The sequence below is a fragment of the Martes martes genome (genome assembly GCF_963455335.1).
Source record: "Martes martes genome assembly, chromosome: 10".
Lineage (NCBI taxonomy): Eukaryota > Metazoa > Chordata > Mammalia > Carnivora > Mustelidae > Martes > Martes martes.
In genome coordinates, this window is record NC_137898.1 from 7,932,680 (window position 1) to 7,958,970 (window position 26,291).

General features: G+C 58.8%; 2 protein-coding genes across 2 annotated transcripts in view; one reads left to right on the forward strand and one right to left on the reverse strand.

The window, feature by feature from the left end:
* MACROD1 (mono-ADP ribosylhydrolase 1) overlaps positions 1 to 26,291 on the forward strand; it is a 142,872-nt gene that overhangs the window by 17,306 nt on the left and 99,275 nt on the right.
* On the reverse strand, positions 22,704 to 24,918 carry FLRT1 (fibronectin leucine rich transmembrane protein 1). The gene has a single exon (XM_080817251.1). It carries the CDS (start codon positions 24,901 to 24,903, stop codon positions 22,879 to 22,881), a length of 2,025 nt encoding a protein of 674 aa, XP_080673377.1. The 5' UTR covers positions 24,904 to 24,918; the 3' UTR covers positions 22,704 to 22,878.

Sequence of the window (26,291 nt, forward strand, 5' to 3'; positions counted from 1 at the left end):
TATGGGCTGCCTGCGGGCAGCTGGGCTCTCGCTGGGCCTGAGGCCCCTGGGGGCACGCGGTGAGGACCCACGCCTCCCTCAGCGCCCACCCTGTGGCACTGACCGCAAGGCATCCTTGAGGCAGGTGGGTTCTCAGTGATCAGACCAGGGCAGGTGACTGCGTCGGGATTTGAACCCGTGCGTGGCCTTTCCTTCATTCGGCAAACCGTGTGGTGGGCCTGTTTTGCGCCAGGCATCAGGGTAGGCCCTGGGCTACAAAAGACACACTCTGGAATCCTGAATGTGAGGTGAGACCCGTGAATGGAGAGGAATAGCAAAGTACGTGAGGGCTGGGAGTCCTGCCTGCAGAGCCGGGGAGTCAGGAAGGCTGCCTGGAGGAGGCAAAATGGAGGCGGTGCTTGTGCTGAGAAGGGAGTGGACTCTCTCTCTCTCCCTCTACAATAAATGAATAAATCTTTAAAAAATAATAATAATAAATAAAGGTGGGGGGGCACGTGGGTGGCTCAGTCAGTTGGGCGGCCAACTCTTAGTTTCCGCTCAGGCCTTGATTCGGGGGCCCTGCACCGGTCTCTGCACTCATCGGGGGTCAGCTTGAGATTCTCTCTCTTTCTCTCCCTCTGCCCCTCCCCCTGCTCACATGCACACACACACACGCTCTCTCTCTTTCTCTCTCAAATAAGTAAATAAACCTTCAAAACAACAACAACAACAACAACAACAGAAGAAGGGGGACGTTGAGTCAGAAATTGGAAGAAGGCATTCCAGGGGCAGAGGAGGGGAGCCCTGGCAGGAAGGGATGAGGCAGGGCCTGTGGGAAGACACTTGGGGAAGCTCCGAGGGGTTTGGAATGAGCCTTGGCCAGTCCTGAGTGAGGGTCTCCTTCCAGGTCTAGGCTGTAGGCACTCCCATGCCACCTCTCCTGGCCTCCCGGTATTATTATATTAGCCCCCAGTGCCAGTGGGGGAAACTGAGGCTCATAGATGTGAAGTAACTTGCTTAATGCCACACAGCTAACCAGTAGTGGTGCTGAAAAGGGAGATTTGCCAGACCCTAGAGCTTCCAGGAAATCCTCGTTTTTTTTGTGGGTTGTTTTTTTTTTTTTAAGATTTTATTTATTTATGTGAGAGAGAAGGAGAGCATGAGCAGAGAGGAGAGGGAGAATCAGGTTCCCTGCGAGCAGGGAGCCCAATGCAAGGCTCGATCCCAGGACCCTGAGATCATGACCTGAGCTGAAGGCAGAGGCTTAACTGACTGAGCCACCCAGGCACCCCGGAAATCCTTGTATTTTTGAGGGTGGGTGGAAATACCTCATCTTTGTTCCTTTTCTCTTCAGGTCAAAGAGGTGCGTTGTCATCTGTGGGCTGTGGGCTCCTGAGGTCTGCTTGGTGGACCTGTTTCCCAGCCCTGCACCCCTGCCCCCGACTCACCCCCTGGAGCCCCTGCTTCGAGGCTGGGGGCGGCTTGTTATTCAGTGTCTGAGCCAGGGGCTGCCCCCCACATCGCCTCATTTCTGAGGCAGGAACTAGTATTTGCCCCATTTTACAGATGAGGGAATTGAGGCTCCGAAGGGGCCCTAGTGCTGGTAAAAGACCGAGCCAGGAACCAAACCCTCACCTTTCAGACTTGGGGTTTGAGGGGGATGCTTAGAAGCTGCCTCTTTCTCAGAAGCTCCCTCTGCTTCTAGTCTGGGGTGAGGGGCAGAGTGGATCGGAAGGCCAGCTGGGAGGCCTGAGGTCCAGTTGGCCCCCTCCCCAGAACACGCGAGACAGTGCCAAGGCCTAATTTCCACCACTGGAAGAGGAGGGCGGCTTATCTCCACAAGGTCGAGAAGCGGTTACATAAATTCATAAATGATGGATCCCTCCTGAATTATTGAGGTTCCCTTGAGGACTCACAGGGCCTGGTCCAGCGAGCTGAGCTTGGCCAGTGGGCAGGACTCGAGGACCCTGGAAAGCTCCTTCCACCCCAAGGTCTTCTGCCAAGTCTCCTGTGTATGAGCCAGATCTTTCCTGTCCTTCCACAGGGAGCACGAAGGCAGGCCATGGACCCTGGACCCGTCGACCCTTTGTCCTGAGTTTCAATGAAAGAGTATTGACTAAATGACTGTTTGAATGCCTTGGAGAGTGGGTCAGACAGAGGGAGGGACTGGATGTGCCAGGGACCCCCCCCCACCGGCCTCCTCCTCCCGCCCCAGCCTGGACACCACTCGGCCCCTTATGGCTGGTGACAGATGCCAGGGCTGGAAGGAGGGGGGTCTATTTGGCATGTGAGTACACCGTGTGGGCTGCTCGTGAGGTTCCTGGCTCTGTGTGAGTCTCAGTATGACCCGGTACCTGCCCTCAAGGCATTTGTAGGCTTGGACAGGAAAATGGGAGCGTATCTTAAGCCCAGAGGGGGACAGTGACCTGCTCAGGGTCACACAGCAGGAAAGTGGCAAAGCAGCCCTCCCTGACTCCCAGAGCTGGGCCCTTCCTCCCTGTCTTTTTTCTCCCCCTCAGGACAGACACAAGGTCGGGAGACACAAGTTAGGGCTCTGTTGCCCACCCACCCTCTGCCGAGCAGCTCCTCCCTGTCCTTGAGGCTGGCTGGCCCCAGCGCCCGCACCTGTGTGCCTGCCTGTGTTCCCATCGCGCTCTCGATCCTGAGCACTGAGCTGAGGAGGCCGGAGCTTGTGGGAATGTGTGTGTTTTGAAATTAATGGGGACCATTAAATTGGCCAAGCATGAAAAGGGCTGGATCTGCAGCCCTTGGCTTGCTCTACCAGAATGCTCCGCCAGCACCTTGGCAAGAGGCTGCCCAGCCGGCTTCGGGCCTCTCCAGGAAGCTGTGGCTTGCCTGCCCGTTAGACGGATGGTCCCCTGTGTCCCTGAGGTGAAGGGGTCTAGATGCAGCCCTTGGAAGCCACGGACCCTCCCCAGGGACTGGGGCCCCTTCCCTTCCTCTCCACACCCAGCTCTGCAGCCCGTGCTGTTTGCAGGGGTGCTGGGTTGAAGCTGTTCTCTCCAGACCCCCCGGGTGGACTCATACCTATTCCCAGCCCTGACCCTGGGGCCTCCTGGCTGAGGCCTGGCCCAGCCCTGGGTGGAACGGGGAGGGTGGTCTCAGGACGTAACATGGCCTGAAAGAGAATCCACAGTTCAGCCTGTCTCCTTGCGCCCCACTTTCCAGACCGCCCCCCAACCCCAGCTCTTGTGGCCATCTCAGGGCACCGCAGGAGGACTTGCCGGCCTGGGTATGGGTCTCAGCTCCACGGCGTGCAAGCTCGGGGACCTTGGGCCTGCCATGTGACCCCCGAGCCTCAGTTTTCTTGTCTGTATCGTGGGAAGAAGAGCACAGTCGGACCCGGCTCCTGGGGTTGTTGGGAGTTGGAAAGGAGACAGCGCAACGTCCAGGATAAAGTAGAGCCTGGAAATGCCCGCTCCTGCGTCGGCTGCCATTGCTGATGGTCTGGGAGGGAGGGCTGCTGTGACCCGCTGCTCATCAGGGCTGGGGGCAGGGCATGGCTGAGGGTACCTCCTTCTTCTCCTTCCTGTGGACACTGAGCCCCTCCAGGGCCTGGGGTGGCTGAGGCAGGGGTCCTTCCTGATTTGGGGTTTCCTGACTGTGGGGCACAGGGCAAGGGGGGCCAGGCTCCCCCCGTCTTGTGGCTGGGCCGTCAGCGGGGAGGGGTGTGTGTTCCATGGGAACTGCCGGTGTGGGACTGGGCCTGGGGATGTTTTTCCTGGGGCAGGCTGGTAACTGAAGTGCTCTCCCGGTCGGAGCTCAGTGGCCATGGCGGGCCCACGCTGGCAGGGCCGGAGCCTCCCCCAGGACCCCCGCAGCCTCCAGCCTTCCGTTCCCCTCCCTCCTCTGTCTTCAGGTGCTTCAGAAGCTCACCCTTGGGGCTCATTTCTTCATTTTGCAAGTTGTTTGTCCGGATGCTTCCTGAGGCCCTGCTGGTGGGCGCGGATGTACGTGGGGCCCTGTCCCGGGCTCCCGATCCCTGCTGTCTGGGTGGATCGGCCATCGGGAGGGTACAGCTGCCCCTGGGGAGGGTGGCCAGGCTGGGGCTGGAGGCCACTCTCGAAATAGACCGGGGTAAAATCCGGCTCCACGGACCGCTTCTCCCAGCTTCCGTGCCCACAGGTGCGCCCTGCCGGAGGAGAGGGAAGGGGATGAGCGGCTGGCCGGCCCTAGGGGCTTGGGGAAAGGTAGCGGTTGTTCCTAGCTACACCGGTAGATGGGGGACCTTCGGGAGCCCCTGGGGGGCGGGCACCTGCTGACCCCACATCTTCATCCCCAGACAGGGCTCTGCACGCGGCAGTGCCCACCCGTGGCAGTGGCGGCCGAGGTCCCCTAGGTGGAGGCAGGCTGCCCTGCGGGGGGACCCCTGCTCCCCGCATGCCCCCCAGGCCAGGGAGGCGACACAGCTCTTTCTGTCCTCATGGGGTGTTAGGAGACGGAAGCCAGTGAGGACTTGGGTCCAGGACTGCGGAGCGAGGTCCCGCAGGGGTCCCGGGGTGGCGGCCGGGGCGCTTGCTGGGCATTGCCCGCTCCTCTTCATTAAGACCCCATGCGCTGTACCCCGCTCCCAGCAGCAACAAGTGGTCCTTGTACGCGGTCCCCACCCTCCTCCTCTCCATCGCTGCTTCCTCTCCCTCGTCGGACATTGTAATTGCCATAAAAATAGGAGCTTAGCTGTGGAGTAGCATGTGGGGAGAGAGAGGCCCGGCTGTCAGCCATTCCCCTGCCAGCAGGGCTCGCGTCTGTTTTATTATTGCCGCCTGGCTGTATTTCACGTTCGGTTTAAACATCATCAAACACCACGTCCCTTTTGAAAAGCAAGAGCTACCTTGCTGAGGATGTTGAGGAGAAACAGGAACATTAAAATCTACGAAGCAAATGGCCCAGAATTGACATTTGCGACGGGAGCTTTGCAGCTTTGACTGTCAAAGGAGCTAAATCCCGTCTGGCAGCCGGCGGGGAACTTTCCCGGTGAGGGTCACGGGAAGGTGGGCTGGGCTGTGGCTGAAGCCTCGGGGCTTGGCAGAGAGGGGACCCGGGTGCCGTAGGTGGGGTCAGGGGGTGATGGAATTCTGTGGGTCCCCCGACTGTCTTTCCCGCCTTCCGGGCCTTGACCTTGACTCAGCCTAGTGTCTCTGCTAACAGGGCAGGCAGGCAGGAACCCACCCCTCCATCCCCACCTGCCCCACCCCCCTCCAGGCACACAGAGCCAAGTGCTGGACCCTGGGGCTCAGGGGTGGGAATGGGGACATGCCAGGGGACAGACTGGATGGGGCTGCCGTGGCCACTTATGAGCTCTTGTGACCTTGACCAGGATACACCTCCCCTCTGAGCCTCAGTTTTCTCATCTATAAACCCAGGAGAGTCCCATCCCCGCCAAAGGTGTTGGAGAGGATGGAGTGGGATGTATGCAAATGTGACAAGTCGTTGGAACTCAATAAATGGTGGCTGTTATCACCGAGGAAGTGGGTGTTTGAGCTGCAATTGATTTTTTAAAAATGTTTAACCCACCTATTTCCACTGAAAAATAGGTACAATAAAACTAGGGAACCGTTAAAACAGGGATAAACAGAAACAAGGGACACGGGGGACACTGACCCTGGGGCTCTTGGCCACACCTGAAAGCCTTAGGCCTGGATGACCTTGGTGCGTGCTTTCCACCCTGCCAGCCTCTGGCCCCGTGCCTGGTTGTGGGCCCCTGCTCAGCCCTACCACCTGCCACTCGATGCCAGTGTCTGGTCCACCGAGAGACTCCGATTCGTGCCCACCGTTCTATCTGATGCTCTTAGGGGCTGCTTGGGGCAGCTTGGCTCCTGACATCTACCCTGGCCCTGCCTGGATGACACCTCAAAACTAGGCTGAACAAGTCCATTGCTGCTGAATGTGAAAAGTGGCTTTGAGCTTCCTGGCCGCCAGGGCAAGGTGGGGAACAAGGTTTTAGGTTCTATAACCTCGCACTTGGAATCAGTTTATTCTTCAGCTTAATGCCCCTTTCTACTCTCCCTTTTTCTCCATTCTCCCCTCTGTCACCCATACCTGTGGTTCTTTATTTCCCCCACGACACTGGGTACCTCGCTCCGGAGCCCAAACCCAGCCTCGCTCTCCAGGTCTTTCCGGTACAGCTTTGCTTCAGACTCACAAGGCCCGCCCCCCTGCCCTCTTGTTTGTCACTGTCCATTCCCGTGTTAGCCAGCCTGGCCTCTGGGCCTTTCGCCTTGCCAGGGCCCACTGGGTCTGCCTCTGCGATTTCTCTCGGATGAGCCAGTGACTAATAAGGGTTGCCCCCAGGGGGCCAGAAAAATCTTTCCCTCCTTAATATCAGAGTTTAAAAATGTGTCACCATCGATTTGAGGAAAGACTTGTTCCCGCTGAGAAAAGCGGCCGGAGATTCGTCTCGCCTCCGGAATCACACGGGCAGCTGCATAAATTCCAAAGCCACCGAAACGCTCTCCATGCAAATGCCGCCTCTCAGCCCCACAGCCGGCCCCAGAGCCTCTTGGAGGCCACCGCCCCGCTCCCGTGGGCTGGCACCCCGGTTTCCCCCGGCTCCAGTGCCCCTTTGCAGGGGCGTGTCTCTGGTTAGAAGATCCTTGATTCTCTCCACATCCTGTGGTTAAGCTGGAGGCTGAGCTAATTCCATGTCAGGATGTGTTTTTGATCCTGGAGGAGAAAGACGATGAGGGGCTTCTGGGGGGGGTCCCCACAGGCCCCGGGGGGGGGTCCCTCGCTTTCCCCATCTGTGGATCTGTGGGTCGTACAATGGATCTTCCCTGAAGGTGGCCCTTTAATTCCTGAATGCCGTGTCTCCCGAACTTGCTTCATCCTCACTGGAAAGACCGCTGGGGTCATTTGGTCCTTCCTGCTGCCTGCAGGTGGGCCCTGTCCTCTGCGTCTGCCCCTCTGTGCTTTGCCCTCATCCCTGACCCAGCCTCCTGTCGAGCCCAGCATCAGACAGTGGTCCCACCCTCATCCGGCAACTCTCTGAGCCAGGGGTGATCGTCATAACAATGGGCTGGGGGAGGTGACTTTGGTGTCCCCCCTTTCCAGGCTGAGCAGCTACAGTGCAGGACTGTAGAGTGACTTGTCCCCAGGCTAGTTGGGAAGCTCGAACCAGAGCTCACTCTGCATCCTAGTACTTTCCACGCTGTCACGTTGCCCTTGAGTTAGTGAGTGAGTGAATGAATGAAAGGGAGTGGGCACATGGTAGCCACTTAGAGTTCTAGGACTCTAGCCACTAGAGTTCACTTGAAAATGTCGACAAGCCCAGGGTGGAGGGTGTTTGGAGGGCGTGGGGGAGGAGCTGAGCCAGGCCCCCGTAGGGACTCCAACCCCCTTATTATCCAGGGGTCACGGTGGCTGCCGTTAAGGTGGTATCATATGCGCTCTGGAAGGCCTCAGCCAGGCACGGGGCAGAGCTGGATGCCGGGCTTGACCACTCAGGCCTCGCACCAGGCCACCCTCGGCCGGGGGTTCTCGCCTATTCTGACCACCATGTGGCAACCTTAGCCGGCTCCAGACGGTGGCCCACTGTCTGCAGTCTGGCCCTTCTGCCAGGTGCTTCATGGGGGGTGAGCAAGCAGGCGGCGCAGGGTGCCGCTGAGTCCTTCCTTCCAGGCCCTTGGGGAGCCAGTGCAGCCCCAGGCAGGGGTGTCAGAGAAGGAGTGAGCTGGCAGTTTGCAGCTTCCCCCCCACCGGCTGCTGGGGGCCCCTCAGAACATGTGGCCAGTGGCCATTTACCACCTGGCTGGAGGAGGTGTGTGGGCTGGCCCTGGGCTGTGCCGGCCCCAGCTGCGGAAGGGCCCCCGGGGGCTGCTGGCAGCCATCACTCCAGGAGAGGAAGGGCCGGATTCTTCCTGGCTCCCTAAATGTTTTTGCCTTTATAGGCTTTGGAAATCAGTTTTATGGGCCGTGTCATTCGTCCGCTGAGACACGGAAGGCACTGGGGACAAAAGAAACCATGGGGTTGTGGGTCAGGTGACGGAGGGCAAGGGGGTAGGGCTCAGAGGTGTCTTCTCGGGCCTGGGTCACTGTTTTGTTTTGTTTTTTTTAGATTTTATTTATTTATTTGACAGAGAAAGATCATAAGTAGGCAGAGAGAGGGAGAGGGGAGCAGGCTCCCTGCTGAGCAGAGAGTCCGATGTGGGACTCGATCCCAGGACCCTGAGATCATGACCTGAGCCGAAGGCAGCAGCTTAACCCACTGAGCCACCCAGGCGCCCTGGCCTGGGTCACTCTTTAGGAACCGTCAGAGCTGGGAGGGTTGCAGGGATGGTGTGAGCCGGAGGAGGCCCTGGAATTCTGGTGGGAAGGCCGGCCCGAGGCTTCGGGACCTGCCCCTTTGGTGGGATGGCCCCCGCTGAACTGGCCTGGAATGGCGGCAGTCATCCCTCCCTCCTCCATGCCTGGCTACACCTGCTGGCTCCCCTCGGTGCCATTAGGAGCACCCTGCCAGCCGCTGGCAGTGTAGGCTTCTCAGTGTAAGTAAAAAATAAGCCCTTTGGGTTTTGCCAGCTGAGACGCGGGCCTGGCAGGGACTCCCACCTGCAGAAGGCGCTTCATCTTCTGACAAAGTTGGCCATTTGGGAGCCCGATGAGTGTACAGATTCAGTGGGAGCAGCCAGGAACCCAGGCAGATTTTTCTCCCTTCCTGGGCCCGAGGACCCTGGAGGGAGGCCCTGAGGGTCTGCCCCAGGAGAAGGCTGCTTTTCTGCTTCTCTCTTAATATGTGAAGAGCTCCTACAAATCAATAAGAAAAATGGGCAGAGGATGGAGACCGGTGATTCCCGGTAGGAGAGTAACAAATGGCCAGTAAACAAGCGAAAAGATGCAAAACTTCGCTAGTAATCAGGAAAAGCCTAATTGAAATGAGAGACATCATTCTTCAGCGCGGGAGAGGCAGGGGCTGGGAGTCCTGAATCTCGCAGGTGTGGCGCTGTGGCGGCAGGAGCTGGGGGGCCCCTCTGGGGCTCACCCCAGTGGCTTGCACCAAACCAGCGCAAGCTAGGAGTGTGGGAATACTTGCTTTAAGCCAGAAAACATGTACAACTCTGTGCTCTAGTCTCAGCAGGGTCACCACCACTGCCTGAAATCCCTGGCTCACCCTGTTCACCACTGGAGATGCTCCTGGTGGGTTGGGGGGGGGTGTCTCCCCCCTGCCTCCAGCTCCCTCTTCCCCGGTCTTTCTGGCCCCGCCCCTCACGGGGCGTTGCTCCTTCCTGCTGCTTCCTGCTGGACCTGGGTTATACCTCCCACCCATACACACTCTGTGGACAGTGGTTCCTTCAGTTCTGTGCTCATTCATTCATTCAGTGGGCCCTAAGTGCTGGGGCTGCAGGGGAGATGTGGCTTAGGCGTCTGGGATACCCCAGGGAGCTGGAACAGCTTTGGGGACTGGACCCTGGTGCCGACCTGTCCAGAGGGTCAGGACAGGGGAGCCAGCCGGAGCGCCCAGACTGGGGCCTGGGGGTGGCTCAGCTGGCTGCACTGGGAGCAGGGAGGCCAGGGGGACGCTGGGGGTGGCCCAGACGCCCTTTCACAGCCTGCCCTGAGAGGGCGGCTCTTATCTGTAGAGTGCAGCGTGGCCGGACCACAGCAGAGCTGCCTTTGATGCAGAGCTCAAGGGGGAGAGCACGAGTCGAGTGTACTTCAAACGGCTTTGGTCCCGGGAATCTGGGTCTCCAAGTCCTTGAAGCATCCTCCGACCTGCCTACCCCTTGTGCACCTCCCTAGGCAAAGCCGGCCAGCAAGAGAACCGCGGGCCCCGGAGAGACACTAGCCTGGAGCTTGGCTCCTGGGATCCTTCCCTTCCTCCTGCTCCGGCCCAGCCTCCTACTGGGCTTCTCTTTCTCGTCCCCACACTGAGGTGGGCACAGCCCTTCTTCCTTCATTCGGAGTATGGGCGATGAAGACCCAGTCCCTGCCTCTAAAAGGTGCTCAGTGTATAACGAGGGCAACCGAGTTACAGCCCAGGCTGTGAGTGCCTTGATGGGGAATCCAGAACGCTGGGGGCTGGTCAGGGAAGGCTTCCTGGAAGAGGCCTACATGGAGAGGCCTACTTCCCTGCCTCAGTTTTCGGTGGCGGCTCACTTGTGCCTTTTCCTCCAGGCTCACAGACCCTCCCCACTGCCACTCAGGCCTCCTCAGGGGGCCCTGGGGGCCAGGATTTGGGGCAGTGGGAGGAGCCTGGACGGACCTGGTTCCAATTATAACCTGTGCCACTGTGGCCTTGGGCCAACTCCTTTTATGTGGACCTTAGTTTGCTCACTTGAAAATGTCGACAAGCGAGGATGGGACACAGTGACAGATGTCTGTCCCTGGCACCATTGGGCCGTGCTGCCTTACCTCTCACAGATGGGCACCCCTTTAGGAAATCCCCCCTAATTATGAAGTTCCAGATCTGGGCGGCCACCCGAGAAGGAAGCACATTCATTAGGAGACCCAGGCACACAGCCCGGCAGCACCAAGCATCTTCCCGCGCCAGCTCCCGAGGACCACGGCCTCGCCGAGAGCGCACACCCTGCATCTTCCTGGTGACAGCTTTCATCTGCGGGCCCCCGGGGAGTCACCGACTGGGGAGGGCCTGCTCAGGGACCCGCCATCCCCAGTGACAGCCCCCCCCCCCAGCCCTTCACCCCAGGCTTGTAATCTCAGCTTGAAGGAGGACTCCAGTCCCTTTCTCCCGCCTCACCACAGCTAATCCATTTGCCAGGGCCCCGATCCAAGAGAAAGCTAATTAAAGAATTTCTGCTCTTGGCTCAGCCTGGACTTTGAAGATTCCCCTTGGTCTTCCTGGAGTATCTGAAAACAGGTGGAGGGGGGGGTGGTGTCAGAAAGGGCGTCGGATAAGCCCCCGGTAGCCTCCTTAATAGGCTTAATCCCCCCAAAGCCAGCAGGCATCAAACAGCCCTCCACCCAGCACTGCAGAGAAGGTAGGAGGACTCCGGGGGTCCTTCCTGACCCTGTGAGCCCCAGACCACAGAGGGCTCCCCATCCTGGCTTCCTGGGAACGTGAGGCCATGCATTCCCCAGGGTTTCGGGGGGCCCGGGGAGGGGCAAGGCAGGGCATGAAGCCCTCACTGCTCGTGCTCCGGGAGCCCGCCCTGCCTGCAGGCTGCTGCTGCCACTGGCCCTTGGCTCAGGAACACTCAGGAACGCGGGCTTCCTCCCTCCCTGCCCCTTCCCTCTGCTGCCCAGCGTGCCCCCGTCTCTCCTTTCAAGACCTTGTTTCCCTCTCAGAGATTTTAATCAACCAACCACAAATATTTATTCAACACTTACCAGTAGAACGAGAGCTCCATTAGGCAGGGATCTTTGGGGTCCCCCTGCAGTGCCCTCATTTGGGCAGGGCCTGGCCCACCGTAGGTGCTCAGTAAAGGCTCAGTCGTGGGGTGGGCTGTTAGGTCCTGAGACAGAGGTGGTCTATACTGTCACAGAGCTTACACTATTGCTGCTGGCAGGGACTTTGGGAGACCCCTGGGCTCCCGGATGTGGGGTGTGGGATCTTAGAGCCTGTCTCCCTGTCACTCTGAGCTTTGGCCAAGCCTGATGTGACCCTGGGGAGAGTCAGGGCTGTCGGCTGGCCCTCTGGCCCCGCCCCCTCCCCCCCTCCCCAGCTCCTGGTCCCCCAGTTCCCTCCACAGCGCTGGGGTGGGGGGGACGGGGAGCGTTCAGACCCGCAACTCCTTATGTAGGGACTTCGGGGGGCCCTTGCCCGCGTCACGGAAGTGAAAATGATAAAAACCTGCCACTGAATTCTGGGTGGCAGTAAATTACTTAACACCTGAAACAGGTTGAAATGTGGCCACTGTGGCTTTTAATAAGCCCATCTCTGACGCAGCCGCTTCCGCGTGGAGCCGGCCGGGTCTCTTCTCGAGGCATAATTTCATCGCGGCCCAGGCTTGGCAGCAGTGCAAATAAGATTTCACTTCCCCTGTAAATCTCGGAGGGGGAGCGCCGGGATTTCATTTGTGCTGTCAGTTAGTAGCTCGAGAGAACCTATTTACTTTGCCGCCGGAGGAGAGGGTCCTTCAAGAGGCGCCGGCTGGGGCGGTGGGCCGGTGGGGAGGCAGGTGCTGACAAGTGGGCCTGGGGCATGGCGCGGAGGGCGGGCGAGGCAGCCGGCGTCGGGGCCAGGCCGGGAGCCTGCCTGGTTTTGGGCGCCCAAGGGTCGAGGAGCACGTACCGCCCAGACCTACTGCGGGGGTATTTTGGGGTTGGCTGGGTGTCCCCTGCTCCGTCTGGGACCTCCTAAGCAGGGTGCTGAGGACTGGTCACAGAACTTGGGCATGGGGGTGTGGTTTGGGCTTTGATTGCTTTTTTCCCAGGATGCTTGGTAAGGCCCCAGGTACAGGGTGGGATCCAAGTAGAGGAGTACTGGCCACCCTTTTTCTGTCCCATTTGAACTGGAACTTTTAGTCCTGCTTCTGACCAGTCAGGTGGAATTGGATGTAAGAAGCCCCTTGGCCACAGGGCAGCCATCTGGGGTCTTTCCCCATACTTGCCGGTAACCTCAGTGTATGTGAGTCCTGAGAGGTCTTTGGGGAGGAAAGGTCCAGAAGCTGCTTGGTTGGAGCAGAGCAAGGCAGGTGCTGAAGAGGGGGTGGTGGGGGTCCCATCTCCCAGGGTCCATTTAGAGAGCTGACAGGGAGTCAGGTGGGTCCCCTCCAGCACCCAGAGCTCATAGCCCCTCGAGAGACTGGCAGCCAGCTCTGCCTGCTCTCCCGTGAGGACGAGGCTCACGGCCTCTCACCTACTCCTCGTCAGAAAGGGCTAATTATGATTGGAAGGTCTTCTTTCCATTGGCCTGAAATACAGATCCTAGCGCCTCTGCAACGGTCCTGGTTAGTCCCTCCTGCGACCCAGCCCTGTCTGGGTTTCCCACCCCGGAGGGCACTCACTAGAGCCTGAGGTGCCCTCATCCCCTCGCCCTGTCCCTCCTGAAGCTGAACACGTGGGTCAGCCTGACATTGCCTCTCGCGGGTTTCCAAGGACATCCGCAGACTGTGGCTGTCTGTGGAACCCAGTTTGGGAACCCTAACCTCCTACCCCAGCTTGGAGAGAGCCCTGTGGCTGTGCTGGGTTTTGGCACTGCCATGCTGTATACAGAGTGAGACGAGCTGGGGGCAGGCCCATCCTGCGGGGCCGGGGGAGAGGGAAAAAGTGCCTTCAGATTACTGGGACACTGGGGCTGTGGAGAGCTGCCCCTCCTGGGACTCCGCATTGATCAATGGATCCGCCGGTTGATTGATTTACTGGTGTTTATTGACTCATTCCTTTACTTCGCGTTTATGGATGCCTCCTGCGTACTGGGCAAGTGTGCTCTGGGGACCTGAAGGGGTGGCTGGCGAGACCAGCCAGCGAGGGAGGTGCTGGAACCGGTCACCCGAGCGGTGTGGGCCCAATGTGGGGCTGGAGGGGACAGCTTTTCCAGACACAGTGCCTGAATAGAACTTTCCAGGGCCTCCAGAAATCAGCCAAGGCACAGACCAGGAGCCCGAGTCAGGGCAGGCCTACCTGGGAGATTATGAGGACGTGGCGTGGCTGGAGGCTGGGCCTTCCTAAGCTTACAGAGGAGCCGCATGGAGCGTTTAAAGCGGGAGCTCCGAGATTGGACCTGTCTTCCTGCCCCCCTGCCCCAGGCCTTCTCTCTTGCTCTCTCTCCTCGTCCAGGGAAACACCCCCAGGGGAAACATGGCTCCCCAGAGAATGGGTCTCGTTCGGGAAGGGCTGGGTGGCTCTCCTGCGCCCCCACTGTGTACTGGGGCCTAGGCAGGGTCAGAAACACACTTGGCCCTTGCCCAAAGGCCACATCATGGGCTGCCCTTTGGAGTGGTCTCTCTTGGCTGGCTCCTACCCCAGTGGGAGGTGACGACTAAGAGACGACGAGGAGGGACAGGGATGCCTGTGTCACCCTGGCCCAGCCACCTGCCATCCAGGCATGTCGAGAAATAACTTTGCTTCCTTGGAATATGAGGAAAAAACTCATTAACCCATATCCAGACACACAATCAGATCTAAGGCAGAAGTAATGAGTTCTTATTTTATGTTAAATTTAGCAGAAACTGCTATTGTTCTCATGCAAAATAATTTTTTTCCTTCCTCCCCCATTGGGGTAGGAGATATCAGAGAAGGCTTAGAGAGTTGTGAATGTGGGGGTGCATCTAGGCAGGGGTGACCCCCACCCAGGCCCCAGCATATAGTGGGGGCGTCTGGGTGTCTGGGCAGGTGGGGACGAACCCAGGCTGGTGTTTGCCCAGTGGAGGAACAGCAAGGTGTCCCCAGCGCCCGTCCGGTTCCAGCCTTAACCTAGCTGCCCACCTGGAGGCCAGAGCTCTCATGGGATAACCCACAGCCCCCATTAACAGCCGGCCACTCTTGGAGTTGGCCTTCAGCTGGTGGTCTATCTTCCCAAGGCTTATGGGATGGGGTCTGAGGTCCCTTTGCCTTGCTACAGATTCATGATTCTGATCCTGATCGTGCCCCGGGGAACTTACTCCAGATTCTCTGCTCTGTGCCGGGGTGGGGCGGGGGAGCTGGGGAGCCTGGGGAGGGGCTGCAGACACCTGGCCCCTGGGACGCCGGACCCCAAGCCGAGTCAGCAGCCGAGATGACTGTAAAAGTTAAATCTTTCTATTTATTTCAAGAAAGGACAAGGAAAGTGGACTTGGACATTTTATATGAAAACAGACAAACAGAAAAAAGGACCAAATAGTTAATCACATTCATCTCAACATTGAAGTTTCAAGGCACCTACAGGAAGGAGGCCAAAGGGCGGTTCGCAGTGCACTTTGGTTTGTGTTGTGGTCGTGGTGGGTGTTTGTGTGTCTCGGTTTCCCGAAAACCCCCGCCTGGGGGTGAGGTTGGGACTGAGGCAGGCGGGACCCGGGTCTCGGACGGCCGCAGGCCGCAGCGCGGGGAGTGCCGTCACTCAGACCCGGAGGTTGCTTTACCCTTCCGAGGAAGAGGAGGAGAGACCAGGAGCGGTGGCCGCCTGGCCTCCCAGGGCTGGCTCTGCAGGTGAGGAAGGCGGGGGCCCAGCGGCGGAAGCTCAGGGTGGTGGCAGGAAGGCAGAAGGGGCCTTGGTCATGGGCCCGCCCTCCCTGTGCCCTGGTGTGGCCACGAACCCTGCCTTGTGTCCCATCCTCCAGGGTCGGCCAAGGATCCCTCCCTGGCCTCCTCCTCCTCCTCCTCTTCTTCCTCCTCCTCCTCCTGGATGGCTGGGAATGGATCCCACAGAGCGAAGGCCGAGTGGCTCCAGAAATCTTTACAATACCAAATGAGATACAACCTTTTAACGTCGGGAGAGGGAATTGTCGACGGTGGCTCTTAGCAAACATTCACTCTGCGGTGCTGAGGCATGGGATTTCTCTTAGTTTCCTTTCTGCTTTTACCTCCCTGTCCACACCTGCCTGGTGACATTCATAATTAGCGGGCATCCGCTCCCGCCAGCCACACCTCGGGCACCAGAGCCCAGGCTCGCCTGTGTTCACAGCCCCATGGCCTCCCCCAGCCTCCAGCACCCTCTCTCTCCCTCGCAGATGACAAACCTCCAAGGCTGGGCTACTTGGCTTCCTCCCCATAGCTCTCAGCATCTCTTTATGAGCTGGAAGGCGCCAGGGTCCTCCAGCCAAAGAATTCCCCCCACCCCAGCCCCGTACTGCAGCCTGGCTCTCAGCTCTGGACGCCAGAGAGGTGGGTGTCTCAGCTGGGTTGGGTTGAAAAAAAAACAACAAAAAAACAACAAACAACAAAAACCTAAGGCCAGTTTCAGGGTGGTGTGTCTTCTTCGTGGGTATCCAGAACCTTCCAAAAACTAGACCAGCCAGGGTTGGGTAGGACATTCTGCAAACACGCGCCCTGCAGGGGGCAGGGGAGAGGAGCCCGGATGGCCCGGCTCCAGGGAGGTGAGCACGGCCGCCCCGTGTCTGCTTTAGCTGATTGTCGGGCCCAGTCGCATTGGTTTTTCTGTTTTGAGGAGAAAGCCTGGTTAGTTCCTCCAGGTCAGTGGCTGGGGTGAGGGGGGTGGTGCGGCAGGGAGTCCGGACGGGAGCGTCAGACAAGGGGAGACACCCAGGTGTCTGCCCTCCTCGTCACCCATGTGAGGCTCTGCTCGGCGAGAGGAAACCGAGTCACCGAGTCAAGCTGGCTGTGAGAGCTGGCCCAGTGGCCGGATGCCCCCCTCAGGCTCACAGCTGGTGATCGGCGGGTCCAAGGGACGGCAGAGTGAGATGCTTCTGGGAGGAAAAGCCGCTGAGAGGGGCCCCTCCCCGTGCTGGCTGCCGGCGAGGCAGGTGCAGGATGGGAGGGAGGCCATTGCCAGCACATCCACCTTTGCGCTGAGCCCAGGGGGGGCAGACAGCAAACGGGGAGGACAAGATGCAGAGGGAGGCTCTGAGAAGAGAGAATGGAGCGCCCCTGGGTGTCAGGCGCTGCACTGGGCCTTGGTGACCTGGTGCAGAGGAGCATGGGGACCCGGCATCTCGCCAGCGTGGCCACTCACCCTGATGGCCCTATAAGTGATTTTGGGGTGATGACAGCCAACCCTCCTGCAAGGACTCTCCAGACTCTGACTTTTGGGTCTTCAGGTGGGGGCGGGAGTGGGGGGCGACGTGGGTAGGTGTGGGAAGGAGGGCCCAGGGCACCGTGGTGGCCGCAGGTGTCTGAGGGGTTCACTTTGCTAGGAAGTGGGGGCCCGGTCAGACTTCCGCAGGGCGCGGCATCTCAGTAATGGAGCGGGAGGGGCCAGTCGGTGACAGTGGTCCCAAAAAGCCCAGGGCCTGCCAGGCTCCTGTCTGGGGAGTAGGGCAGCTCACCGGCTCGGCCCCCTGCACAGTGTCTTCGGGGGTGACATGGAGAAAGGGCTGGTTTGGCCCCCGCAGCACCGGGGGTTTGAGGCACACCTGCACCCCCACTTATGGTGAGAAGCACACGGCTGACCCCAGTGACGGGAGAATTTCCGAAACCAGAGAGAAACAATACATTAAAAATGCAGAGGTGGGGGGGGGAAAGAAGGGAGGCAGGGGCGAGGGGTGTTTGGGGGGGATTCAGGAGCCAAGGGGATCCTTTTGTGAGTGTTTTTAAAGAAGCAGATGTGGATATTTCAGGCAACTACTTGGACCATTTCAAAAGAAATGGTAAATGCTTAAAAACACAGAGTGAAAAATGCCCCAGGCAGCCGTCAACCTGGCTGGGAAGGATGGATGAAGCCCGCAGCGCTGTGTGTTAGGAGGGGAAGGGAGCCAGGGGTGGGACATCAGAGGGCGCCCTGTACAGCAGGGGTCCCGGCTTGGAGAACAGGGACCAGCCACAGGGGGTGGGTCACCCTCCAGCCTCCAGCTCCAGACTCCAAGATGGAGGGAGCGTGTCCGTGCTTCCTCTCCCGGTGCCCCTTGGACCCTGAGGATGGGGATTTTGAAGCATTTCTGTTGGCACAAGCAGCTCTTTGACAGGCCTGGGTGGCCCGGCTGCGGGCTTTTCAGGGGATGCTGGTCATTTTGAACAGCACAGTAAACATCTCTTGATAGGTTCCTTATAGGGTCTTGGGGAAATGGTAAAGTGAGGGTAGAAACCAGGGTCTTACAGTCAAAGGCCTTGGCTTAGGGAGGAAAATATCTGCCATATCCCCATCAAGTACTTGAATGCTCCCAGTGACGGAGAGCTCACTATCTTATTCCTGTGCTAGCGGGGTTTCTCTTCCCTGACTTTTGAGTTTTCCCTTTCTGGTTGCCACCGCACCCTTTCCTGGAGAAACGAATCACAGACCCACCCTGGGACAGAAAGGAAGCAGAAAAGTGCATGGCCCTAGAGTCTTACTCTCTAAGTCACTAGACCAGCTCCATCCCTGAAGGCAGACAGAATCTGGAGGACAGGGGTGGAGTCTCTGCTGGGGGCTGGGACAGCTTCTGAATGACCTTTGTGGGCCGCGTAGCCCACCCTGTCCCAGAGGCCCAAGCACAAGGCAATCGACCCGGGCAGAAGTGTCTTCCCTGAGCAGTGCTTGAGCCCAGGCTCTGCCCAACACAGCCTATTTCCGCGCGCGCCGGCCTGTGTGGTATCAGCCCTCGCAGACCCCCAGCTCCTCCTGGGGCTGTTGGGGGGCAGCCCGGGAGCCAGCCCGGAAAAGCCCTGCTTTGCACATTGCCACTGGGGGCAGGTTCATAACATGCGAAAAATCCCCCTTTCCCTTCACCTCCAAGGAGTTTAATCTCTTCTAATCAATTTAGCAGACTCGCTTGGTTGTAAATGGTAATGATTTGCATTTTTGAGCCTTTTTATCCCTCCTTAAGAAAAAAGATGCCTCCTCTGTCTGCCTTCTGGAAGGCCTGTGCAGGGCTGTGAATTGCTCGTTAGCACTCACCCTGGCGCCCAGCCAGCTCGAGGCCTCCGCCCGTCACCTGCACTGATCTGAGCACAGGGAAGGGACAGGGCACGCAGCGTGCCCACAGCTGCCCCTGGCTGTGTTCCTGGCCCTGAGAACAGGTCCAGTTCTTGGGGACACGGGCCACTGTGCACCTCAGGGCTCTTCCTTCCAGCACACGCCCCAGCTCTCTCCTGGTTGCCTCCCCAGCTCCGTTGCTCCCTGTCTGCCACATCCAATTTTCCTTGTTGTATTTTTCATAAGCGTGAGGCTCAGAAGCCCCGTCCTCCTCCCTGGTGTGTTCGGCAAGAAGCAGATTTCCAGAGTGGAGTGGGTTTGCTCTGGGACTTGGGCTGCCATTGGTGGCGTAGGGGCAGGGGCTGTCCTTTCCTCCTGCCTCGGCTCCAAGCAGGTGAAGGAGGGAGGCTCGGGGAGTCCTGGGCACGCTGCCCGCCACTTCTTCAGGCCTATCAGCCACCTCAGACCCTGCAAGGAGCCTCACCTGACCTGTCCCTCTCACTCTGGGCCTCTGTCACCTGCCATGGATCAACTAGAAACTTCCAGAATCAGGGCAAGGGAGGAGCCCTTACTTGGCCTTTAGAGCCCCCAGCTTTCTGGGGTGAAGCCCGACTCCTGCTTCAGCCCACCTTCCACTTTGCAAAAGGGGAAACTGAGGCTGTGGATTTACAAAACGTGCTTTCCCTCTACCTCTCTGGAGACTCTTCCTGACCCCTCCTCACTTTCTGCTCCTGGTGGGCCTCCCTGGACCCCTAGAGGAAGGAGGAAGAGGGAGGCAGAAGAGGCACAAGGCAGGTTATGGGCCTTGGGCTCTGGGTGGGGAAGCCCAGCCGCACCCCCCTGCCCCCCAGCCACTGCCATCTTCCTAGCTGCTGTCCCCTCTCCTGCCAGCGTCACTCAGAGCCAGAAGGGACCATTGCCCCACCTCCTGCCCCCCAACCTGGCCTTCCGGCCCTGGGTGGAGAGGCCCTCTAGTCAGCCACGGGGCCGCCATGTTCCTGTGGAGGCGGCCCAGGAAGCCAGAGCCAATTTAGAGAAGATGGAGGCTTCCTCGGGGAGGCCGCGGGAAAAGGGAAGGAGAAAAGGGAAGAAAAGAAGCTTTTGATGCACATCATGTCTGCAGAATTGAGTATGACTAATTAATAGATTTTATTCTTAGTAATCTCTTAAGCATTCCATACGTTGGGCCCCACGCCTGAGCTGAGCTTACAAGAGGCCTCATTCGCAAAATGCAAATGACTCGCCTGGCCCGGCAGCCTCCTCTCCTGCCTCCCCTTTTCTCCCCCCACCCCCCCCCCACTTTTTTTTTTTTTTAGGGGAAATTTAAAGGAAAATTGCCATGTAATAGAAAAGAGATTCTAATCACTACATCTAATTACCACAAAGGGTAAACCACTTAACCAAAGAAGTGTCATGGGCTCCTTTTTTTTTTTTAACTTAAAACCTGCTATAAATGCGACAGAAAACACTCGTCGACGCTGAGGCCAACGAGGTTGTTCTGGCTAGTTAGAGGCTGCAAGGGTCAGGTCGGCCGCCCGCGGAAGGGGCATTCTAGACAGCAGCAGTAGGTAGCCTGGGCCCCGGGCTTGTCTCCACGAGCCCTGTGCCCTCACACGCTGCCGGGGGCTGGGGGAGGCTGGGCAGCCCTGCAGCATCTCTCTCCTTATGAGGGCACTCAGAGCAGTTGGACCAGGAGGGGACAGGGGTTCAGCGTGGACCTGGCTTCAGGCCTGCTCCTTGGCTTGGGGGGCAGTGAGGCAGCAGACATTCGGGGGCTCGCTCTCAGAAAGGACTCCGAGAGGATGTCTGATGCTGAGCGGAGGAAAATTGAGAGCAGACCCCAGGGCCTGGGCCTCCATCATCCTCAACACCTACAGGGCAGGAGGACGCCTGCAGCGAGCCCTCGGTGAGCCCCTGTCTGAGCCCCCGGGGAGCGGGAGACCCCAGTGACCTCACCACAGGTGGGCCTGGCCTGCTCTCTGTTGTAGGGAAGGAAGCTGATCACCCAGGCCTGCAGGCCTTTCTGACCTCACTGGCTGACTCTGGGCTCACCTACTGTCCCCCAAATGCCTTCCTAACCTCTAAGGGGATAATTTGACCTCCTCCTGGTGTGTTCAAGGGAAAAGGGGAGTAAGATTGGGGACCCAAGCGTGTTGGCAGCGGGGACTCAGCCGTGAGGAGGCCAGGGCCTGGGACATCGGTAGAAGGCATGGGTGGTGCCGTGAGGGAGGGGACCTCACTTCCGAAACAGCAGGGACCTCGGGCTTCTGTCCCTTTCCCCTCTTCCTGAGCTAGTGCCCCACGTCCTCGCATACCCTCTCTACTCCTCCCCGAGCTGCCAGAACTGGCCTGTGTCAGGGGCGCTTGAAGCCAAAGGGAGGGCGACCTTCACACAGACATGAAATTAAGGCTTGGAAAAATCTCTCTCCTGATCTCATTGTATGAGAAAATGATTCAAGTGGACCAAAGGGGAGGGGAAAGACTTAGTTTCGAGCGGAGTGTGTCCAGGCCCTGCGCCTCTCCCTGGGGCTGGGGAGCCGGCCTCCCTGTTGCGGGGCGAGACCCTCCCTCCGGCCCGGCGGGGGAGAGCCGTGCCTCCCCTCCACCCTGCTCACACAGCTCTTGTGGCCATTCCTTTCAACCCTTGCCTCTTCCCTGAAGGGACCAGTCACATCTTTCCATGACCAGTGAGTGGCCAGCCCTCGGGCCTGTCCGGACAGCATCCTCTTTCTGCCAGAGCCGAATACCTCCTTGGCCTCCCCTGCCCTCGGGGCCAGTGTCTCCCATCTGACGTGGCTCTTCCCTGGCACAGCACCGGGGTGCACGTTGACAGGTGGTCGCCCGAGCTCCCCAAGGGCCAGGGCGCAGGAGGCCGCAGAACCCTGGGCACCATGCCTCCCTTGTCTTCAACTTTGCTGTCATCCTTTCATTATCATTTCAATCTCATCGCTCACCAAACCACACCGCCCGCTGATAAATGATGGCAACCCAGTTCTGGGGTGGGGGGCTAGGAAATAAAACCTGAATTCTTCCGAGGGCCCTGGTCAGTACCCTTTTGGAGCTGGTATATCTGGAAGTCTGGTCTTCCCTCTCCAGAGCAGAGTGCCGGGGGTGGGTGCGGCCAATTGCTCTGCGTTCGGGGGGCTGCTGTCTCCGGGGGCTCTTCAGAGAATGTTCATGTGTTTTTCTGGGCTTTGTTTGAGCAGCCATGGAAACCATTAGGTCTAATCAGCTGGATAAAAAAAAAAAGTCCCTGTGCCAATTACCTGTCCCAGGAGGAAGCATATGGCACAGAGGAAAGAGAAAGTCGCTGTCGAGGTGACTGCCTCTGTGTGTCGGGGGTGGGTGGACAGTGGGGAGAGAGACGAGGACACCGGCTGTCAAAGAATGCTTTTGTCTGTTCCAGAAAATAGCGCGGCCCAGGTCTCGCCGACCTGAGATAGGGTTGAACCGTGGGCGCCCCTTGCCTGGGGTCTCCCTGGCCACCCAACCAGGATGGATACACCTCCGCCTTTAGGAACAGCATTGTCCCCCCACCCCACTCCCACCCCCAACACGCTTTGTCTACTTACTCAATGATTTCTAGGAGAGAGCAACATTTTCGTGACTCTATTGTCTCAGGAAACTGTACGAACTGACCCAAGAAGTAGTAAGGACCGTAAATGGGGCTCTATCTACCCATCTGTACTGAGAGACCGACAGAGAGATCGACAGGTAGATAGACACACGTCCGCGTGGCTGGGAAGCCACAGCTCCCCCGGGGGCCATCCACGGAGCGTGGTGCACGGAACTGAAGAGGGCTTCGGTATAGGAAAAAGAAAGTTTGCTTTTTAATTGACTACACCATTGTTCAGAGAATGCAGTGAAAGACGTGATCTTTCTGCAAATCTGTAAGGGAAATGGTACGGAAAGAACCAGGGAAGAGGTTTCAGGACAATATCTCCGTAGCAAAAAGATCTTTTCTTCCTCCTCTCCTTTGTGAGGAGCCTGAAAACCTTCCGTCATGTCGTTGTCACCTGCGAGCAGCCAGCAGCGAGAGCTGTGTGGGGGCTTTGCGTGTTGGCTGTTCCCTCTGACGGTTCTTTTGTGACGGCCTTGAACAGAGCATGAGGCGTACACAGACGCTGTACAGGTAGTAGCTTTCCAGTTCAGGAAAAAACAAAAAAACAAAAAACCCTGACCCAACCCTTCCTGCAATATTATTTTTAGTCCTTCCCTCCCCAACTGGCATAATTTGGTATAAATTATGTCTTCAACAACGTCAAATCCCCCTCCTGCCTTCTATTCTTTAAAAAAAAAAAAAAAAAAAAAAAAAGATCTTGTTACTGCTGTCGTGTTCTACAAAAGTGTCCACCCTTCCCAAACTTTGCTTTCTGCTGGGAAAGTCATCATGGAATTCCTTCTCCTCGCTCTATGGGATGGCAGCGGGCCGGGCGGAGCCGCGCCGTGGCCAGGCCAGGAGGCGGCGGGAGCTGGGGCGGAGGCGGCCGGCACGGCTGGCATCATGTGTAGGTGTACTCTACGTCAGGGATGCCGCCGTCCCGGTAGCCCCGGGTGGTGCCATAACCGATGGTGTGCGTGGCTTTGCAGAGGCTGCTGCCATTGGAGGGGAAGATGGTGTGGACCACGTACTCCTCTTTGGCGCGGTAAGGGTTAATGGGCAACATCTGTAGCCCAGGGCCGCGGATTTCCAGGATGGAGTTATCCTTCTTGGTCCCGGACTCCATATAGTCGTCCTTTTTCCGGCTGCCCCGATTGTAGGCCCGGTCCCGGGTCAGCAGCTCCCCGGCCCGGTGCACATACCAGCAGATGGCCCCCAGGACCAGGAAGAGGAAGACGAGGGCCACGGCCCCGCCGATGATGCCCGCCAGGGGCAGGCCTGCCATGGGGTCTATGTTCTGCTCCTGGTTGAGCGTGGTGGTGGGGCCGTAGCTGTCTGCTGTCTCGGCCTTGGCGCACACCGGCGTCTCGTCGGCCACATAGGCGTTGCCGGTCTCCATGGTGACCAGGCAGATGACATAGGTGGACTTGGGCTCCAGCGCCGTCAGCAGGTACTCCGTCTTGTCCCCCTGCACCAGGGTCTCCGTGATGGAGCCCACGGCGGGGCTGTGGCCCAGGCGTAGCCAGCTGAGCCGGAAGGAAGAGGCGGGGAGCGTGGCCTTCCACGTGATGCGGATGGAGTCTGCCGTCAGGGGCTTCACGTGGATGACCAGGGTCTTGGCGCCCTCGCCCGTGGCCACGGGGTAGTCAAGGTTGGAGTCGGGGAGGCGCAGCCCTGGCCTCTTCGCCTTGAGGGTGAAGAGGGAACCCTGGGGTGTGGTGGCCGAGGCGCGGTCGCTGGCCGTGGTCTTGGCAGCCGCGTTGGCCGCGCCTCCCTGGGGCCCCGTCTCGAAGCACTCGTCCATCTCGCTAGTGATGTCCTTGATGGCCATGCCCCGGACCTTCTCGGGGCCCTGGCACATAAGGCCCCGCACGTTGACCACGGCCGCCCGCGCCTTCACCCAGTCCCGCAGCCACAGGAGGTTACAGCCGCAGAACCAGGGGTTGTTCCGCAGCAGCAGCTGGGCCAGGCTCTCCAGGTCGTCGAAGAGGCCACGGGGCAGCGTGGTGAGGTTGTTGTTGGACAGGTCCAGGCGCTCGAGTTGGTGCATCTTGGCCAGCGCGTTGGAGGGGATGTGGCTGATGGCGTTGTCCTGGAGGTACAGCTTCTGCAGGTGCGCGCTGGGCAGGCTGAGCGGCGGGGCGGCCAGGGAGTTGCGCACCAGCGACAACTCGGTGAGGTTCTGCAGGCGGCTGAAAGTGTCGTCGGCGATGCGCTGGTTGGCCAGCAGGTTGCCGTCGAGCACCAGGCGCCGGAGGCTGTGGAGGCCCTTGAAGGCGTGCAGCGGGATGGTGGAGATCCGGTTGTCGTCCAGCCGCAGCTCCTCCAGCGTGCGGGGCAGCCCCGAGGGGATGCTGCTCAGGTGGTTCCGGCTCAGGAACAGCAGCTTGAGCCGCTTGCTGTCGGCGAAGGCGTCCTCCTCGATGCTGACGGTGGACACGGAGTTGTCGTCCAGGTGCAGCTTCTCCAGCAGCGGGAGGCGGGCCAGCGAGTCCCGGGCGATGGCGCGCACGTTGTTATCCTGCAGGTGCAGCTCCCGCAGCGAGCGTGGCAGGTTGATGGGGAACTCGTCCAGGTCGTTCTCGTACAGGTAGATGACCTGCACGCTGACCTTGGTCTTGAGGTCCTGGGGGATGCCGGCGTTGTTGATCTGGTTGTTCTGCAGGTAGAGCGTGGTGGCGTCGTCGGGGATGTCGGTGGGGATGGAGGTGAGGCCCCGGTCGTTGCAGTAGATGAAGCCGTTGTCACAGCGGCACACGGAGGGGCAGGTGGTGCTGTCGATGACCTCCGTCAGGAAGGCGATGAGCCCGTAGCAGAGGAAAAGCCAGTCCCGCAGGTCCATGGTGGCCGTGGTCATCACAACGGTGGCCGTGACGGTGGCAGTGGGTGTGGTGGTGGCGGTGGCGGTGGGTGGTGCCACCACCATGGTGGATGGCTGGGGGCGCCGGGCCCCGCCTGATCTGCCTCAACACCTGCAGGGAGCACAAGACACGTACGGTGAAAGTGAGTCCCGGTGCCCACCCGCCTGCCACCGCAGGGGTCGCCGCGGGACAGAGGTCAAACCTCCAAGCGCTCGTCCTGCAACCCTTCCTGGGCCAGCCTCACGTCCTGGGTGATCCCTTGGGCCGGGGTCAGACACTAACGACACCTGGCCAACGTGAAATCCCATCGGGGGCAAAGATGTCTGTGAATTACGTGGCCGCAGCCTCGGTCCGCCCGGGTGGTGATGTCCAGCCGCGGGTGAGATTAATTTAGTGAGAGCCGCTCCGCGGTGTCTGTTTCTTCTTTGGAGGCTTCACACTAAGCCAGTCTTTATGGCTAATGCTAAAAGTGGCTGGTCAATGTTGATGGGATGGATTTAAGGTGTGTTTTATGGATCTCGAGCCTGCATTTCTCATTGGAACGGAAACTCGCATCCCTGTCTGGCTCGTTCCCAGGGTCTGAGGGAAACACTCATTTCCGTGAGGCCCGTGAGCACACAAGGAGGGGGGATGTCAGTGGAATCCACAGAAAAGAGGCCGCCGGATCACCACTGGTGAGCAGTGGAGAGCAAGGAGCTTCATTGTCTGGTTTTAAAACATGTCCTATTTGTCACTCACGCATTTTACAGACAGAAGAACGAGGTGTCAGCGAGATCACTTTCTTGCGTATTTATGGGAAACCCTTTTTATCCGAGGTGCCCTCCCTAGCTCCCCGTCCCATGTTGTGTGGGAAATCAGCCCCCACCTTACCCCCTTCCCCAGTCACAAAACTTGCAGCTATTTGGAAAAGAAAAATTTTTTATCTGTTTTCTTGCATTTGAAGAAATGACAGAAATAAAAGGGGGGTGGGGTCCACGCCGAGGGAATCAGCAGCAAGGTATAATTTCAGTTTTCACAAATGGAAAAATTGCAGCCTAGATTTTTCTCCTATTGTTTTGCTGTTCATAGTGGTAAAAAATCAATTAAAGAGAAATGATCTTTCATCTCTCAGTTGGGGAGGTGTCCTTATGCCGCCAGCAAAGGTCTGCCACGTAACTCTAGGCTCGTGAAGGCTTTTCAGTGGTGGGACACAGTCATGGCCTCCTGCGTCTGAGCCGAGGCCCCAGCCTGAGTCTGGCCCAGCCCGGCGTTCAGAGCAGAATCAGGGCCTGGTCACCAAACGAGTCAGAGGGGACCTCACTCCCATGCCCCGGGGACTGAATGTCTCCATTTCTCAACCAGTGTCAAACCTTCTCCCTTGTCTGTCCCTCTCTATCCTGGAACTGCTCCCCTCCATCTAGCAAACTGCTCTTCTCATAACCCCTCCTCCCCTAGGTCTCCCACCCACCCATCC